At 37.1% G+C, this 18,898-nt stretch overlaps 1 protein-coding gene across 7 annotated transcripts in view; it reads left to right on the forward strand.

Annotated features, from left to right (window-relative positions):
• Positions 1-3,505: 3,505 nt before the first annotated feature.
• LOC126175054 (CCR4-NOT transcription complex subunit 7) overlaps positions 3,506-18,898 on the forward strand; it is a 119,553-nt gene continuing 104,160 nt past the window's right edge. For 2 of the 7 annotated variants that reach the window (XM_049921570.1, XM_049921573.1), the window contains exon 1: positions 3,506-3,714. Coding sequence is in view for 4 of the 7 variants with exons in the window: in XM_049921573.1 (XP_049777530.1) it covers positions 3,708-3,714 (7 nt within the window). In the remaining 3 variants the exon portion in view is untranslated. Of the gene's footprint in view, positions 3,715-4,480; positions 4,593-18,898 lie in introns of those variants that run through there. The other 5 variants (XM_049921572.1, XM_049921571.1, XM_049921567.1 and 2 more) reach the window with 4 other exon arrangements.

The following is an 18,898-nucleotide window of genomic DNA, read 5'->3' on the forward strand; positions in this document are numbered from 1 at the left end:
AGAAATAGATTTACAAGTACTAAAAGTAGAGATCAATGGGTACAGCCTAAATGAAACTCTGTGTGCGAAATGTCTAGGCATAGAAATGGATATAAAGTGGAGCTAGCACCAGTTGATGGATGAGTTAACTGAAAACCTTAGTACAGCCTTTTTTTCCTTAGGAATAGCTACATACCACCTCGGTTACACACTACACAAACATTTAGAAAACGTTCTCACACTTGCTCATAGGATTACCTTTAGACACAGGCAGATGGGGTACACAGAGACTGTTCTGGGGCTCAATGACTGATGACAGATGTTTAATGTCTTCAAACCCTTAATTGTTCATAGCAGCAGCAGCTTGTAAGCTGTACATACTTTCTTTCAATATTGTCCAATGAAATAATCTTCTTGGCAAATGTTCTGTCAAAAAAGTATTTTTTTATGTGAGCATACAGAACACCTTGTACAAATCTCTTCAGAAGTCTTAAATGTGTATCACCCACATGCCAATATTTACTACATAATGGTTTTTGTGGTTAATAATAAGAATAAACTTTGGATAAACTGTGAAATTCGAAACCTGTTACAAGAAATAAAAATTATTCCCATGTAGCCTATGCATCACTGTTTAGGAGTCAGGAAGGAGTTATAAATTTTGGTAAAAATGTCTTTAACAGGTTACTAACAGACATCAGGCAGGAAACTGATAATTCCCAAATATTCAAACCCTAATTAAAAGCATATGTCATTAGCAAATAATTTAGTATAAATTCAAGTATGTAAATTACAGTTAGCACTAAAGTTCTAATTAAAAAGGCTTTAACTTAATAAATTCATAGACAGCTGATAGTGTTTTCTATAAATTTACATTACTACTTTCTCTGAAGTATTAGATAAAAACAGTGGCAGTGTAGGGTAAGAGGAAGTGAACTGCTGTACTGTTCCAAAGTAACCTAGCAATAATTCCCTTCACTTATTAATATGAATGGATTAGCTTCCATGTCCATAGCTGTGCGGTCAGTGCTGATAACTGCCATGCGGAGGACTTGGGTTCGATTTACTGCATTACCAGGGAGTTTTGCCTGGCGGGAGGACTGGAAAGGAGTGCATTCAGTCTCATAAGACCAATTGGGGAATTGCTTGATTGAGTAGTAGTTGCTCCATGTCTTGAAAACTGCGAATGTCCAGGAGAACAGTGTGCTGACTCCACACATCTCCATATTACATCCACTGACGCCAGTGGCAGAGGCTGATCACTCAGTACGAATGGACCTTCATGCTCTTGGATAGAGTTAACATTTTACGAATGAATTAGCCCTGGTCATAATTGGTTTTTGTATACTTAACAGAAGTAACCTAGAGTGGCTACTCGTGTTACTTAATGTGTAATCTGACACCCCTTAAGCTCTTCTTCATGATGGGACAAGTGGAACACGGTGTGTGAATGATTGGAGGAGTGAATAATATCCTCAGAATTCTATTTTTACTATTAACAATAACTTAGTAAATATGTTGAACTGAATTCTTAACTTTCAACTCACTGTGAATTTCATTGTCATAAATATGTTTTAAATTTTGTCTGTGATTCTATAATACTGGATCCTCATTATTTTCATCAATCGTTTCTAAAATATCCACATCACCAGTTTCTGTCATGTGAGGCACTTGCACTATAATGTTACAAATTACAGCTGTGTATCTAAAGTTGTGTTTTTCATTCATGTATAAATTATGTATCATGTATTGATATCTTGAGTTATTTCTGTAATGTTATTAATGACAGTCTGTAAGTTGCAAGTTGGCAGTAACATCTGCTGATATTTTTATTTCAGACTGTCTTTATAAATTTACACCTCAAGCCATTTCCATTTGATAGACAGATACAAACGTTAGAAGTCTTTTTTATGAAAAGCTATCAATCTGTCAGCTGGGTTTCACTTATTTTGACATTTCCAGATATCTAGCAGATGCTTATGTATGCTAATCTACACTGAGGTGACAAAATTCATGGGACAGCGATGCTCCCATATACAGATGGCTCTAGTATCATATAGACAAGGCATGCGTTGGTGAAACTGTCATTTGTACTCAGGTGAATCCCATGAAAAAGTTTCCAATGCGAATTAGCAGACTTCGTTTGTGGGATGGTAGTTGGCGTTAGATTCTTGGGACATTCCATTTCGAATATCTTTGGGGAATTAAGTATTCCGAGATCCAGAGCGTCAAGGGTGGGCCAAGAATACCAAATTTCAGGCGTTACCTCTCACCACAGACAACACAGTGGCAGACTGTGTTGTCTGTCTTAACGACTGAGAGTAGCGACGTTTGCGTAGAGTTGTGAGTGCTAACGACAAGCAACACTGCGCGAAATAACCGCGGAAATCGATGTGGTACGTACGACGAACGTATCCGTCAGGCCAGTGCGGCGGAATTTTCCGTCAATGGGCTGCAGGTATGGCAGCAGACGACCGGCGCGAGTGTCTTTACTAGCAGAATTTCATCACCTGCAGCGCCTCTCCTGGGTCCATATCGGATGGACCCCAGACAAAAGGAAAATCTTGGCCTGGTCAGATGAGTCGCAATTTCAGTTGGTGAGAGCTAATGGTAGGATTCGAGCGCTGCGCTGACCCCACGAGCCATGGACCAAAGTTGTCAACAAACACTGTGCAAGCTGGTGGTAGTTCCATAATTATGTGGTCTGTGTTTACATATAATGGATTGGATCCTCTGGTCCAACTAAACGATCATTGACTTGGAATAGTAATGTTTGGTTACTTGGAGACCATTTGCAGCCTTTCACAGACTTCATGTTCCTATGACAATGGGCCATGTTACCAGACCACAATTGCTGATGACTGATTTGAAGAAAATTCTGGACAGTTTGTGGGAATGATATGACAGCCAGATCGCCCGACATGAATCAAGTTTACGGAACATAATCGAGATGTTAGTTCGTGCACAGAATCGTGCACTGGCAACACTTTTGCAATTATGGATGCCTATAGAGTTAGTATGACGCAATATTTCCGCAGGAGACTTCCAGCGACTTGTTGAGTCCGTACCAGTTCGAGGTGCGGCACTGCGCCAGGAAAAATGAGCTCCGACACGATATTAGGAGGTATCCTATGACATTTATCACGTCAGTGTACAAGGATCGTCTCATAATCCTTGTGTGTCTGTACACACTTTAGCTTCTTAGTGCTATTGCAGTCCAGGAACTTTAATTTATTGCTGCACTGCATTTATTGCTCTCAAGGATATGCACCTATTATTTGTCTGAAATACAATCCACTTGACGACTGTTGACTACGTTGTCCGATGAGCAGTCCATCATATTTACATTTAGAATATGTGATACGTTCTACTCAGGCGATTCTTCCGTGTATATGTTGAAACAAGTGCAAGTGAGACAGATCGTAACACAATCGCTTTGGCCGCGTGTTGTGGCAGTACCTTCAAGAGGATTGATTGAAGTTACCGCCTGCTGTCTCACATATCTAACATCTCTGGGATACGCAAGGGGCTTTGACGATCACGAACACCTATGGTTACTAGCTGCGAAAGTGATCAAGTAAATTTGGGGAGTGCTCCGCGAAGAGAGTTGTGCTTGCGTTGCCGTTTTCGCACTTCGATAAACGTGTTTGTTTTGTGTTAGAAGTAGTGATATAAATTCTTGCGTTTATTGTAAACAGTTCTGGATTGCATTTATCAACGGCTCTGCAATGGCAGGTATAATATTCGTTAGTTACTTCCCAAGTAATGTGTAATGTTACAGTGTTATTCTCGTTAGCACCGAGGGCATGTACGTCTTTTACTTATACACACATGCTCTCACCGTTTCTTAATCTATTGTCTCTACTGCCGTGATTCGACATATGTTATTAACGAGTGAGAGGACAGTATGTTTTAAGAAGTGAAATCATTGCATGCTGTCTACATATCTAACGATGTTTGTTAAAAGAGACTGAAATTTGTGTACAGTACGTATGGACATGAGTGTTTTTTTAGTGGTAGTTAAGCTTTCCCTGTATTTTCGTTATCAACACCTATGGGAAAGGAACGATCGAAGGGCACAGTAACAAAACACGTCTGGAATGTTCTTTGTGTTCATTTCTTGCCTTTTTTATGTTTTTATTATCATTTGAACTTTGTAAAACCTCACGAGTGGATACGTTGAACTGAGCGCAAAACAATTTTTTACGAGCTTATTTTGTTGATGTTAAGCCCATTAGGGATTACATATCTGGGTGGCCATACGCTCATTAAAAATTTTTCCCCGTAGTTGTTTGGTGGAGCTCGCTATCAAGTCTTACTCGGCGGTCGTTAAGCATATATGTGTGTTTATACAACCTTTTCATAACATTTAGTTTCATATTTAATTTTGATGTGTTGAATAATATCTTTTGTCAGTTTCTCATAACAGTACAATTTCAGTTCGTTTAACAGCCAGATGATTTGAGTTTGATTTGTGTTTTTTTTCGTGTTTAATTTTTAGACGTACTGTGTATCCAATGAAAGTTATATGTAGGAGTGATGTGAATGTTGTTACTGTGAAAGTGCCTCAGGAAACTCACCAGCATTTGAAGTCTTCTACCGCAGACAATAAGGTAAAATCTGAACTTTTAATTTCGCTATGTATCAGTAGGGTATCATAATTTCTCAAATGACAGGAAGTTTGGAACTTGGTATTGTGGTGGTACATTGAAAAGAAAATCATTTGATAATCTGCATAGATTTCGTAGTGCTCCGCGTTATTCATTGAAACGGTGTGTAATGTTGTGGAAAACGATGGCTTATTATCGTGTGTAGATAAATGCGCTGCTTGACGTTAGACTCTTTTAATTTTTTGTTCCTATCAGTGTGCCTTGAGTTACGTTCGTTTGGCATGTGTCATCGCCTCCTAAGCGTACGCCACAGAAAATATTTGTGGAAGACTGCAAATGCATATACCTAGGTAGATAACAAAAAGCTGCAAATAAGAGCAAGGGTAGCGTTTAAGCCGAACAAAGGAAATTTGTGATCAGCTGTTCTGGAGCGTCCAGAAGCAGGTCTAGGTTGTAAAACTGAAAAAAAGAAAAAAAAAGTTACCAGTTATTCTACAGTTTCACTGCTAAGCTTTTAATTTGAGGCTCAGTTGTTTTGAGGTGTATTATTCAAGCTTCCTTTGATCATGTTTGCAGTCTATTTTTTGTTTGTATGTTAACTCTGTATTTGTGTTACTATCAGAAAACATGCTAATACACTTAATATCTATTAGTGTAGAAGTGTAAGTTTGATGGTTTGCATATGTCATTAGTGGAAAGTATTATTTTGGTGTCAGAGGCAACTTTGTTTCTAATGCATGCTGCTTGTGTTAATATTTGTGTATGAAACATATGGATAGTGGAACCAAATCTGATACATTGCTGCTGCATGGTGAATGACATTCTAGTTACTTAATTGGTACAACTTAACATGTAAAACATGATCGCGAAGTAAGCCAGTGAACTGTAGAAGGGATGTAGATTCTTAAAGTACTGCTTTTGAAGGGCATTTTTTTTAAGGAAATCACTTTGATTAATACTTTTGCCACTGAAATTGTTTTATTCAGAGTCATTGCTTGAAATTCAGATAGCTGCTGCTTTTTCTTTCTTTCAGTAAGGGAAAAACCACACAGTAAATGAATTTTGTCTTTAATCTGATCTCTAGAGTGTGGAATAAGCAGTTCATGTGTTACTTGGCAGGTGATTGTCAAGATGATTTGATTGCGTACATTATACACTACAATCCTTTGTTTTCAGTTTCACAGTTGTATTTAAAATTCAGTGTTGTTAATAAATTTTTACGCAATCCACCCAGGCTACATGTAGATCTGCAAATGTTACCACACTATTAACAAAGTTACACATTTTATGTTTTGGTTTCCCAAAATGTATGGTCCATCTACTAGAATGATGGTTGTTAAATACGGATTTCATAAACTAGGTTTTGTGAATGATGATTGATTTCCTGCGTATGTTCTTCACATAGCCAGAAACTGGCATGCATTTCTCAACATTAATTCACGACATTTTTCTCCCAATTGTAATAATGAGACTTTCAGAAAATGTGATATAGTGCTCAAATAAAAGTTGGTTTTTGTTTAATTGAGGCATTTTCCTTTTCTAGTACTGCCATTTTGCTTTTACCAAATCAGTTACCTAATTTTATTTAAAATAAAACAACTTTTTAATTTTCAGTTACAGGGCGAGATTGGATTACCCCCTCCCTAAAATCATGGTTGTGGTGATAGTCTGCTTTGTAGCCTAGCCATAGGTTGAAAGGAGGCAGTGTAGTTGCGAGTTGGCAAAGACAACAAATTTGAATGCCAAATAAAAAAACAGACTGATATGTAATGTAACCTAACGTCCACGTTCATGCCATACATAAACTTTAGCACATTTTCCATCATAAAGCATAAAGCTGAAATTTGGTTTCAGGAAAACCATAGGCCTATTAGGTAATGGATAAGTCTTCAATGAGTAGGTATTCTGATACATATTATGTCCATATACCATGCATGAAATATAAAAAAATGCAGAGGCTGGGAGGGGGATGGGGTTCATGTTGAGTCCAATGGGAAACTTTGATGTACTTTGTGTAGGCTGCTTGGGTTTGTCCCAGTAGTTAGATTGCTTTACTCTGTTTTCATCTAAATTTATTTACATTGTGTGCGTGTAGCACATTGAAGAATAATAAGTTGAGATCTGTATTGTACTTAGTGCTGTTGACACAATTTAATCTATTAACCATATGGACACATTGTGATGTTTTAGTGTGTTACTTAATTTTGATGACTTCCACAGATGCAATCTTAGATATAACTGCACTTCCTGAGTGATTAAATGTTATACAAAATGTTTTAGCCATTGTGTGTCTTTGATCTGTATCCATTGAAAAGTAAAAATTGATAATGGAGAACAAAGAAAGTGCAACAGCTGCTTGAATGTCTCTGTTTTACTGCAAATACAGGGTCAAATGAACCTAGCAGTTCCTATTGTTGCCATCATCCTGTAGCATATTGGGGGTGTGGTTCCTGGTGTCATACTTGCACAGATAGAAAGAAACCAGAAGACTGGCAATATTTATTTTGCCTTTATATTAGTTTTTGCAATAGAGATTGTAGTGACAGACTGATCTATAGTGCAGTCCGACTCCTAAGTTAGATTAGAAGGTGACAAGATGGTTGAGAACTAGCCAAGCAGTATTGAACACTTCACTTAATCTCAAGTGTATAGACCTTTCCCGCAGAAAAATTTAATTTGAAATGGAAGTGCCAGTGAATGAGAGACCCAAGCTCTTCATACATTACTCCTTGTATCTTTTTTTTTATTATTCCCAGAAATAAAACAATAAACAGAATTTCTGATATGTTTTTGATCAGTTAGTGGAATATCCGATAATTATATAGGCTATTTCGTGCCAGTTATTTGGTCAGTGGCTGTCCATTAATTAAATTCATTTTCACATTTCTAAGAAAAATGTTTTTAGAAATTACATTATTTCATTTCAAAGATGAATATTGGATCAGTGAAGTACAGAATCTTTGAGTTCAGTCACATGAAAGTTCGCCGAGACCAGATTTGTGTCTGTGCTTATCCTGTTTCTTGTCATCCATTATGTTGTGTTATTGTATGTTGTTGTGAGATCACAACTTCCTATCTCTTCTGATTTTGAGAATATTGTCAACAAATCTCTGGGCTTGTTTGTGAAAACTGAATTTGCACGAGAGTTTTAAGATATAATGCTGTCATTTATTTGGTATATTAGCCAAATTCTTTGTTTACGTGGATCAACCAAAAGTTGTTTTTCCAACAATCTGCTTTGACCTGTGATATAACAGTGTAGTGTCATGTGATGTCATGGTTCACCACGTTTTTGAGTCTGTTCATGTTTGTAGATGGTTTGTTGTAGTATTTGGTGGTGCTGTCTTGTGGTGGATGTTTATGTTTCAAAGCTGTTAGTTAGATTGTTCGTGAGCCATTTGATGTTGTGAGTCCAGTGTGTTAGGTTGTTATTGGAAGAGATTATGTCAGTTTATTAGTGAGTTACTTTGATTTTCAGTATTGTCACTGAAGGATTTGTGTGTTTGTGTGGATTTATTAGTGGTGTGTGTTATGGATGGAGATATAATGTTTTTCTTTCTTTGTCAGTCATGTATGTGGTACAGAAATTTAGTAGTAGGCTATTGTTTGTTGCTGCAGTCAAGTTCCTACAGTTATATGTGACTGTGGCCTTGCTTGATGAGTATTTTTTGTGGTTTTATTTATAATTATTGTAGTATGTATGGTATTTATGTTTATGTTTGTATATATCGAAATTTGTGGTGGTGAAGGATTTCACAAATTTTGGGGTTTTTCTTGTTAGTGTTTGGTAATCGTGTTGGTTTGTGGTTTGTAGGTATTGTGGATATTAGTTTACCATTGTTTGTTAGGTTATGTTTTGTTATTTTCTATGTGAGTTGGTTTTCTTTGTTTTACACTGAACTTGGTTTTACATAGTTGGGGTAAGTGGGAGGTTTTGATAACAGACTTGATAATTTGAGTTAGTTTTGGGTACTGTAGGCCATGTAGGTCTACTGAAATTTGTGATACTGGGTTTTTGAGTTGTGTTTGAGTTCCTGGTATTGTGACCTAGATTTGAGCCATATATGTCAAGCAAAGTTTACAGTTCCATTGGTTTTCATTTTTGAATTTTTTGGTTATGAATGTTGAGACTTCCATGTAGTTGATGTTTGGGTTAATATTTGTTTCAGAATGACATTGTTACTCTTATTGTCGTATCTTTAGTTTTGCCCCACCCAAAATCTCCTACTCCCACGTTGTCATGTTAGTTTCATTTATTGCTGGAGTTAAATATATTGGTGTTAATTATTGTTTGTTTGTGGGTATTATGACAGGCAAGGGATACTATATTATATACTTCTGAAGTGGGAGTGTCTGCCATCTTGATGACAACACGGGTCAAAACACACATTTGGAATCACAACTTTCAGTTTTTCCATTTTTTTGGGTAGTGAAATTATTGTTTCCTTTATATTTTCTGGGACACTTTTAACTTCGGAGTGACATTTGCTGAGCTGTGCTACATGATCCTATTTAATCTGCATTTCCTCTTGATGCTTTGGTAGTTCCAGCTTCACATCCCTATTTATTGGCTGTTTATCCTTGATTTCTGATGCTGCTTGCCCTGAGATATGCAGGCTAGGTCATTAGAATGGAATTAGTCTTACTCATCTGCAATTACATTTTGATTTCCTCATAGTGCTTGTATCTTTTATGTAGTCTTCAACATCTTGTGCCATTTATTTTCAAAAGTTCAGAGGAATGCTCCTACTACTACTACTACTACTACTACTACTTACACCTAGTGGTAGTTGTAATAATAATGGTAATTTAGTCATCAAAGGATCTCTCTCTCTCTCTCTCTCTCTCTCTCTCTCTCTCTCTCTCTTCAGAGCCCTCTCTCTCTTGTACAATCATATAGGATTTCTCAGCTTAATACAAAGAAAAATGTAAGTCATATTCTGACAGAGCAGGTATATGGCCGTGGCCTTGGAGTAACTATCCTGGCATTTGCCTGTAGTGATCTAGCAAAACCCAAATCAGTATGGCCGAATAAACCATAAGTCTCCCGTCTTCTGAATTGGAAGCTAATTTTTTAATTTGCTGTACATCATTCACTTGCACCTAATGTACTGTCGTCTTATGTTTGCACACACTAGGAACAATTTGGTTTAATAACTTGAAAAGTTCATTAGTACTTTGACGAGTTATGATGTAACATATTCAAGTCCACTGATGAGGACTTTCTAATATACCAGAACCCATATACCGTTTTGGCTGAAAAAGAACTGATACACCATTTTTGCTGAAAAGAATTATAATAAAAAATTTGCACTAAGCATTACAGTTTTTAAAACTACACATTCTGGACACTGCTGCACTGTCTTTAACTCTGCAACATTATGTATGATCATTTCCAGATGACCCAAGCAGGAAGTGTACCATGTGTTCCCAAAATCTTAAAGAAAGACCAAAATAAAGGCCTACAAGTGTTTTGGTTTATCAGTGAAGGCATCAGTTATTGATTGATTCCCAGTCCATTAAAATTTCATTACTTTCGTACCTCTGAGATGGCTTTGAATATGTGTGTGGCCTTTGGAGTTGCTAGCATTGGTGGATTATGGGAATCCAAAGCAATATTCCATGGAAATAGGTGTGCATTTTATTTCTCAATCAGTCACTCTGTCCTTTAGGTTAGTACTGTGTGTGATGCATAAATTTATGCTATTCAAAAGGAAGGTGAGAAAATAAGTCACATTAGCAGGAAATTAATTACTTGCTCTGAATTTGTGTCCTGTGGTCAATAGTGGAAGCATGTCCAATGAAATGTGATGTCAGACTAAAGCACTTGGTGTATTTGAAACACATTCTTTCATGTGAAAATGTCTTAATCACTGTTGATAGATATTACAGGTAATCGGTTTTGACTCTAATGAGCCATCATCAGAACCAGTATATTGTTCCTTTCATATCATTATAAAGTGCTCATTAATAGATTGATTTTGAATTTACCCCAGTGAGTGCTACATGACAACATGTATGGAAAGAAAAGTATACTGTCTCTGATGATGAAGGATTAGATTTGAAACCGATTAACTGTCATTTATCCATCAGATACAGTTAGGATATTTGTGAATAAAATAGGTAACACATCCAATGGGGAACATGATTCAAAACATGGAAGGTAGCTTTCTTAACATTCAAAACAAAGAGAGGCAAATAGTTTTCTGTTGGGTGCCAGGGTATGTGGGAGTTATAAGCAACACTATAGCAGCTGATGCAGGCATAGAGGCATTAGTGGTAGCACTGTTGATCTGATCCTGTCCCTGTGCATGCTCTTATCTCGCTGATAAAGAAGGAAAACTGAGTCAGTGAGAAGAAAAATGGTTGAAGGCAATGAACAAGCTACAACCAATAGTATTTGACCATGGTGCATATCCTTCAAACCACAGAGATGCAGGGAAGTAGCACTCACCAAACTCATAGGAAATTGGCCCGTATCCCACATTCTAACAACCCTACCACAACGAAGGTCAAAATTTAATAATAATTGTGGTGTTGCTCACGCTGCTAAATACTGCATTTTCGGCCGACAACAAAGTTATTATGTGGCAGGTGTCATTAGAGCACAGTTAATAAAGTCATTTCATGTAGTAATGAATAAACTAGGCACTCATCTTTTCGTGTTTCCCATGCTGGTCTCGTTGTAAAATCATGGCTCAATCGTCGAAAATCTAGGTGGTGATGATTCCAAGCTCGGACGCAAAGAGGCCTAGGTTTTATTCTGCTGTGTTCAAAAGTTTTGTAGATGCGCTTCATAAACCATTCTTGAAGATTAAACCTTTCAAAGTTAGCACAATGTCGATGTAAAAAAAATAATCAGCACTCCGAATTTAAGTTACACTTCCTTTTTATTGCAATATCACGTAACACACAAAACATCACTTCACAATACAAAACATACTTGAAAACATCTTTCTCACTGTTAAAGTTCACATTTTATAAGCTGACTAGAATATGCGTTTTTCCAACATGACGTCCATCACTTGACTTTTTCAAGGTCCGACTCTCTAACAACTAACTGCTAGCCGCTTATGCGCCCAAAATTCAGAGTTAAAAGTACGACAAAGATCATAGTGACAAAAGAAAGAATACACATAAGAATAATATCATTGCGATATAAACATATCGATGTATCAAAAATGAAATCAAATCTGAATGTTGTCTCAGAAATATGTTAAGTATTCTACAAAAACGCAGTAGAATATTGCTGGTATCGAGAGGTTGAGTTGAAGTGCCGTAATGGTTACGTAATTCAAGTACCATTACAACCTCTACCTTTAGAGCAAACAATACTTGCAATGTAACATCATCTTTACATTATAGATTTACAGATGCTTTTATTCTTTTTCGAGAAGACGGCACCCAGCGGCATCTCAGCGATTTGGTATCACTTTTATCTTTTGAGAAAGCAGATATTGCTAAACTTTTAAAAATTTTGTTGAGATGAACTTCTTTCATAAATTATTAGGGAAGCAGTTGTAATGTGTACCAGATTGACTCATCCATTTTTGTACATGGCTCATCTATTTTTGTCAGGAGATCAGTCTGTCACATCATTCTGTATTGCTATTTTAGCTGTGATCTACTCTTGTCTATACCTTTTCCTTTACTTTGCCATTGATGGGTTGGCTTGTGTGCCTCAGTGTTACAGATACCGTACCAAAGTGCAATCACTTTGGAGGGGTATCTGTTGAGAGGCCAGACAAATGTGTGGTTCCTGAAGAGGGACAGCAGGCTTTTCAGTAGCTGCAGGGGCAACAGTCTGGATTATTCTACTAACATTGACCAAAATGGCCTTGCTGTGTTGGTGTTGCGAAGTACTGAAAGCAAGGGGAAACTACACTTGTTACTTTTCCCAAGGGCATGCGGATCTACTGTAGGATTAAATGATGGTGGCAGCCTTTTGCTTAAAATATTCCAGAGATAAAATAGTCCCCCATCCAGATCTCTGGGTGGGGCTACTCAGGAGGATATCGGCATCATGAGAAACAAAACTGATGCTTTACGTATCTGAGTGTGGATTTTTAGATCTCTTAATGGGGCAGGTGGGTTAGAAAATTTAAAAAGGGAAATGGATAGGTTGAAGTTCGATGTAGTGGGACTTAGTGAAGCTCAGTGGAAGGAGGAACAGAGCTTTTGGTCAAGTGAATACCAGGTTATAAATATAAAATCAAATAGGGGTAGTGCCGGGGTGGAGTTAATAATGAATAAGAAAATAGTAGTGCAGATTACAGCATAGTGAATGCATAATCGTAGCCAAGATAGACATGATCACACCCACCATAGTAGTACAAGTTTATACACCAACTTGCTCTGCAGATAATCAAGAGACTGAAGAAACTATGACAAGATAAAATAATTATTTACATAGTTAATGAAGATGAAAATTTAATTGTAATGGGGATTGGAATTAGATGGTAGGAAAAGGAAGCGAAGGAAAAATTGTAGGTGAATATGGACTGGGGGAAAGGAATGAAAGAGGAAGCTGCCTGGCAGAATTTTGCACAGAGCATAATTTAATCATTGCTAACACTTGGTTTAAGAATCTTGAAGGAAGGTTGTATATATGGAAGAGACCTGGAGACACCTGAAGGTTTCATATCGATTATACAGTGGTAAGACAGAGATTTTAGAACCAGATTTTAAGTTGTAAGACATTTTCAGGGGCAGATATGGACTCTAACCGCAGAACTGTAGATTAAAACTGAAGTAACTGCAAAAGGTAGAAAATTAAGGAGATGGGACCTGGATAAGTTGAAAGAACCGGAGATGGTTGAGAATTTCAGAGGGAACATTGGATAACAACTGACCAGAACAAGGGAAAGGAATACAATTCAAAATGAATGGGTAGCTTTAAGAGATGTAATAATGAAGGCAGCAGAGACTCAAATAGGTAAAAAAAATTAGATATAGTAGAAATCCTTGGATAACACGGGAGTACTGTAACTAATGAGGACTGTAACTAATGATAACAGAAAATATAAAAATGCAATTGAAAGATAATACAAAAGTCTAAAAAATGAGACAGGCAGGAAGTGCAATGGTTAAGCAGGAATGGTTAGAGGACAAATGTAAGGATGGAGAAGCATGTATCACAGGGGTAATGATGGATACTGCCTATGGCAAGTCCTCAATTCAGGCAGGCTAGGAAAAAATCTTACCTTCATAGTCTCAGATGTTATTGAATTTAGCATTTGTTAAAATGAAGGACTAAGTAAGGAAAACATATTTTTTTGTTTTCTCTCAAAAAAATTTTGGCTCAGAGATAGCCATCCAAAGATGACACTGCGCATACCATTCTTAAGATGCGAATTTTGGAAAAAAATTTAAAATGCTGTATCTGTGTAACAGTTCTATATATTTTGTTGGCTTTTTTTGTTTCAAAGACAATTGCTTTATGTTTGCAAAGAAATCCTCCATTTGGACTTGTGTCGAAGTTCTTTTAGTAGGCTTATAGCGTTCTTAACTTTTTTCTAATGTGTGGATTTTTTCTTTTTTTGCAAAAATGCCAATCCATAGACTTTTGTTCTTTTTCTGTTGATTAGTATCATATTCCCTGAAAAGGAGAGCTTCCGCTTTTAGGTTGAACAAGTTTTATAAACAATTGAAATTTTTGCCATACATAAAACCTGTTTTATTAACACATTATCACATAACAGTCTCATAAAAATCAAAACCTAGCCTTATTTAACATAATTTTAGTTATGAAAGATGAGTAAGAGGCTCATTTTTCAAACATTTAAATGGTTCCTCAGTGTATGTGAAAGGTCCAAAGACTTAAAGGTTTCAGTTTATACAACTTCTGTGCATTCTGTTTTGTACTGAAATTAGCCAGTCAGTGAACTAAAAATGTGTACCACTGCTTCAGTATCTTCCTTTGATACAGCGTGATGCCTTCCTGTTGAACCAATAGGAACTGGAGCACTTAACAGTCTTCAAGACATTGTGAACAGGAAGTTGAACACTGATGGCGTTGTTGCTGTCCTTCAGCTGGAAACCTATAACTAGCAGCTGTCCATGTGGTAGCATAAAGTTCACTACAATTTCATTTAACTCGTAACTGGTGTCTATAATCTCTGCAATCCACCAGTCACAGTGAGACACACACACACACACACACACACACACACACACACACACCACAATCATCCCTCTTCTCAGGTTGTGAATCTGAATATTATCCTGCTGTTTCTGAGGTGTTGGCTGAACTAACGAAATTTCTTCTTGTTTGTTCTTTAATGTGCATGCCATGAATTTGCCCACTGTGAGTCCAAAGATGTGTCTTCTGAATTTCTTTCACAGGATTACTTTGTTTGGACCATTCTTCCTTTTTTCTGCTCACGGAATTCTTCAATTTCTTCTTTGGACAAAAGAATGAGGGCTGTGGATGTGTCAGATTTCATGACTCTTGTAGAATCCTCAGCATTCTGAATCACAGTTGTACTTGGACTGGAAAGATTGTTTTGTAGCATGGTGCTTCAGCTGGCCTCCTACACCATCACAATGCCCCCATCTGTGACCAGTAGCACTGTATACCCAGTCAGTTGGCACAAACTACTTACTCAGTTCAAACAGCTGGTAACGATTTTTAAAATGTCTAGGAGCACCATAAAAATAATGATGATCTTCTCTGTCCCTGTTTGCAGTTGAAGAATTGTGCATATTGGTAGCAAAGCATGTGCCGACTCATGTCCTGCGCCATCACTTATAACTGCAGCACTTGTGGTCTTGTTTTGAAAATATGTCACTACTGTAAAAATTGAAATTTGGTCATTACTCCAATGATACCCTTGTACTTCTTCTGGGAGAATTACAGACCAGTTTTTAGCAAATTCAAAGTAAAACACTAAACATAGTTCTTCAGCCTGTACACACCCTTTCACTTCTGCAATGTGGTGGTGTTTCAGTTTCTTCAGATGCTGATGTGTTACTGCTTTCACTGACCACTTACTAAATTCATCAATGAAACTGTCAAAGGCAACAGTTTTCTTAATTAGTTTATTTTCCTCCCATGTCACATATGTAATTTCTGCAGAGTTATCTGCTATTTCTTCCAGACCAAGTGTCTGTAAAGACAGTCTTCCCTTTCCAGGGCAGTCACCACATTCTTGAAACAACCAAGTCTCTGGCTTTACATCACAGACTACTAATGGCTTCATACTCCCAACCAAGGTGTCATAGGTCAAGTGCCCTAGCAAGTTCTTTAAAGCTACCCCATGAAGTTCAAAATGTGCACAGTACACACATGAACAGACATCTCTAGATGGGTGTGGAACTACCCACTTAGGTCGTAGTGCATAAAATTTTGATCTTCCAATATGTGAAGATGTATAGTTGCTCTTATAAATTGCAAAAGTTTCTTTAATACTGCAAGTCATGTACCTCTTCACTTTGAAAACTTTTTGACCTTCAACTGTTACAGTTATAGCATATTTTTTGTTGGCACTCTGGCGAGAACAGTCCCATTTATCTTCCAGATAAAATAACTGCACTATTTGAACTTAAGCTGTTTCTAAAGGGTGACTGTAATAGGGATCTGATCTTCCAAAGACTCCTTTCACAGATCTCACATTTCTTGATTTCAGGACCATGTACTTTGATATTGATGGAATGTGGTTCAGAATTGTTTTCTTTGAAAATGTCTCTGGAATAATAGTTAAAACTGGCACCTTTTCACTTTAGGATGCACAGTATTCAACTGCTGAATTGATGTTTGTGAAAAATTCCTGGTAAGAGGTGCAAGAGTGCTTTGGTTCATTTTCTTCTGAAGATGGAATTCCTACTTTGAAGAGAGTGGTTAGTTTTGCTGCAGTGTATTTATCCACAGCTTTAATAATTTCTCTGTACTTTCTTGATGCATAGAGCTTATGACTCAACTTCACTGACCACGGTTTCTTAACAGGACTAAAACCTACCTCAGTTGACTGATTCAGGGTATTTAATTTTTCCTCTGTCGATGCAAAATTGCATCATCTGCACCACAAGAGGCTTCGTCTTGTTCAGATACTATCATTGTTGTTATGCTTTTAAAACATTTAAAACACAAGAAGTCGTCACTGGAAACAGCTTCACTTTCAAACAGAGTCTTCTGATGAGAACACTTATTTCCATCCTGAAGAAAGTCTGTTTTTTTGTTTGTCTTATTTATCACTCTTTTTATGGATATATAAATAGTCAGCACACTTCACTCTCCTGTGGCCCCAGTCAGAAGACATTTCAAACAGTCCTTTTTCACAAAACACACTGCAACTTTGTGTCAACTGGCAATTTCCTGACGAAAACACAGAACTCACTGGACGATCTCAGATTTCTTAGAAGCCTCTTCAGTAAACAAATTAGCACTGAACAACTATAATACAGAAACTACAACAAACTGTAAGAGATAACTGCAACAATGAAAGTGAAAAGAAGTAACTGCAACAACGAAAAAAAAAAGAAACCACTTCAGTGAAGGCATACACTACCCTTGAAAGTTAAAAATGGTTTTTTAAAATAAAACCTAGCCAACTTAAAAGTGGAATCTCTCCTTCACAGAGAATATAGTACTACATGGTACTAATCAACAGAAAAAATTCTAACTTCTCTGGATGGGCATTTTTAAAAAAAAAAAAAGTAAATTATAAAAAAAATTGAAAAGGTGACAGGAAAAGAACTTAGAAAGATATGTTCAAACAGAGGATACCATTGTAATCATAAAGTAATTATCTTTCAAATAAAAGAAACTGTAACAAAATATCTAGAGCTGTTACAGAGATACAGAATTTAATTTTTTTTTCTAAATTCGCATCTTCAAAATGGTGTTCGCAGTGTCATCATTGGATGCCTGCGTTTTGGGGCAGGAATTTTTTTTGGAGAAAACAAAAAAAATCGTGTTTCATACTTACTCCTGAATTTTAACATATGCTAAAGTCAATAACATCAGGGACTGTGAAGGTAACCTCCCTGCCTGAAGTGATACAGATTAGCCCCACAGAAAATTAAAGTGACCTTTGGAGAAAAGAGAAGCACCTGTTGAATATCAAGAGCTCAGATGGAAAACCTATCCTAAGCGACAAAGGGAAAACTAAAAGGTGGAAGGAGATGAACTCTCAGATAATATTATAGAAATGGAAGAGGATGTAGATGAAGAGGAGATGGGGGACATGAAGCTGCGAGGAGAATTGATGTAAGTCAAAACCAGGTCCTAGGAATAGATGACATTCAGTCAGACCTACTGATATTCAGGGGAGAGCAAGCCATGATAAAATTCTTTCATCTGGTGTGTAAGATACATGAGGCAGGTGAATGACTTTCATACTTCAAGGAAAATGTAGTAATTCCAATTCCAAAGAAAGCAGGTGCTGACAGGTGTGAATTTTATCAAACCATCAGTTTGATAGGTCATGGTTGCGAGATACTAACTTGAATTCTTTACAGAAGAATGGAAAAACTGGTAGACACTGACATTGGGGAAGATCGGTTTGGGTTCCAAAGAAATGTGGATACACATGAGGCAATACTGACCCTACGACTTGTCTTAGAACAAGAGATAGGTTAAGGAAAGGCAAATGTATGTTTATAGCATTTGTAGATTTGGAGAAAGTTTTTGACAATGTTGGCTGAAGTACTCTGAAATTATGAAGGTGGCAGGTGTAAAATATAGGCCATGAAAGGTTGTTTGCAACTTGTACAGAAATCAGGAGGCAGTTATAAGAACTGAGAGGCGTGAAGTGGAAGCAGTGATGGAGAAGGGAGTGAGATAGGGTTGTAGCTTATTCGCATTGTTATTCAATCTGTAATTTGAGAAAGCATTAATAGAAACCAAAGAAAAATTTGGAGAAGGAATTGAAGAAGAAATAAAAGCTTTGAGACTTGCTGATGACATCATAATTCTGTCAGAGGCAGCAAATGACTTGGAAGAGTGGTTGAACAGAATGGACACGAAAGGTGGGTATAATATGTACAACGACAAAATCAAAACAAAAATAATGGAATGTAGTCGAATTAATCAGGTGATGATGAGGGAATTACATTACAAAATGAGGCACTTAAAGTAGTAGATGAGTTTTGTTATTTGGACAGCAGAATAACTGATGATGTCCGAAGTAGAGAGGATATAGTGTGGGCTGACAATGGAAAGAACAGCATTTCTGAAGAAAAGAAACATATTAAGATCGAATATAGATTTAAGTGTTAGGAATTCTTTTTTGAAAGTGTCCGCGTGCTTAACTGAGTGGTGACATGTTTGCCTACGGTGCAGCGGACCCGGGTTTGATTCCTGGCTGGGA

The sequence above is a fragment of the Schistocerca cancellata genome, chromosome 3 (genome assembly GCF_023864275.1).
Source record: "Schistocerca cancellata isolate TAMUIC-IGC-003103 chromosome 3, iqSchCanc2.1, whole genome shotgun sequence".
NCBI classification, from domain to species: domain Eukaryota; kingdom Metazoa; phylum Arthropoda; class Insecta; order Orthoptera; family Acrididae; genus Schistocerca; species Schistocerca cancellata.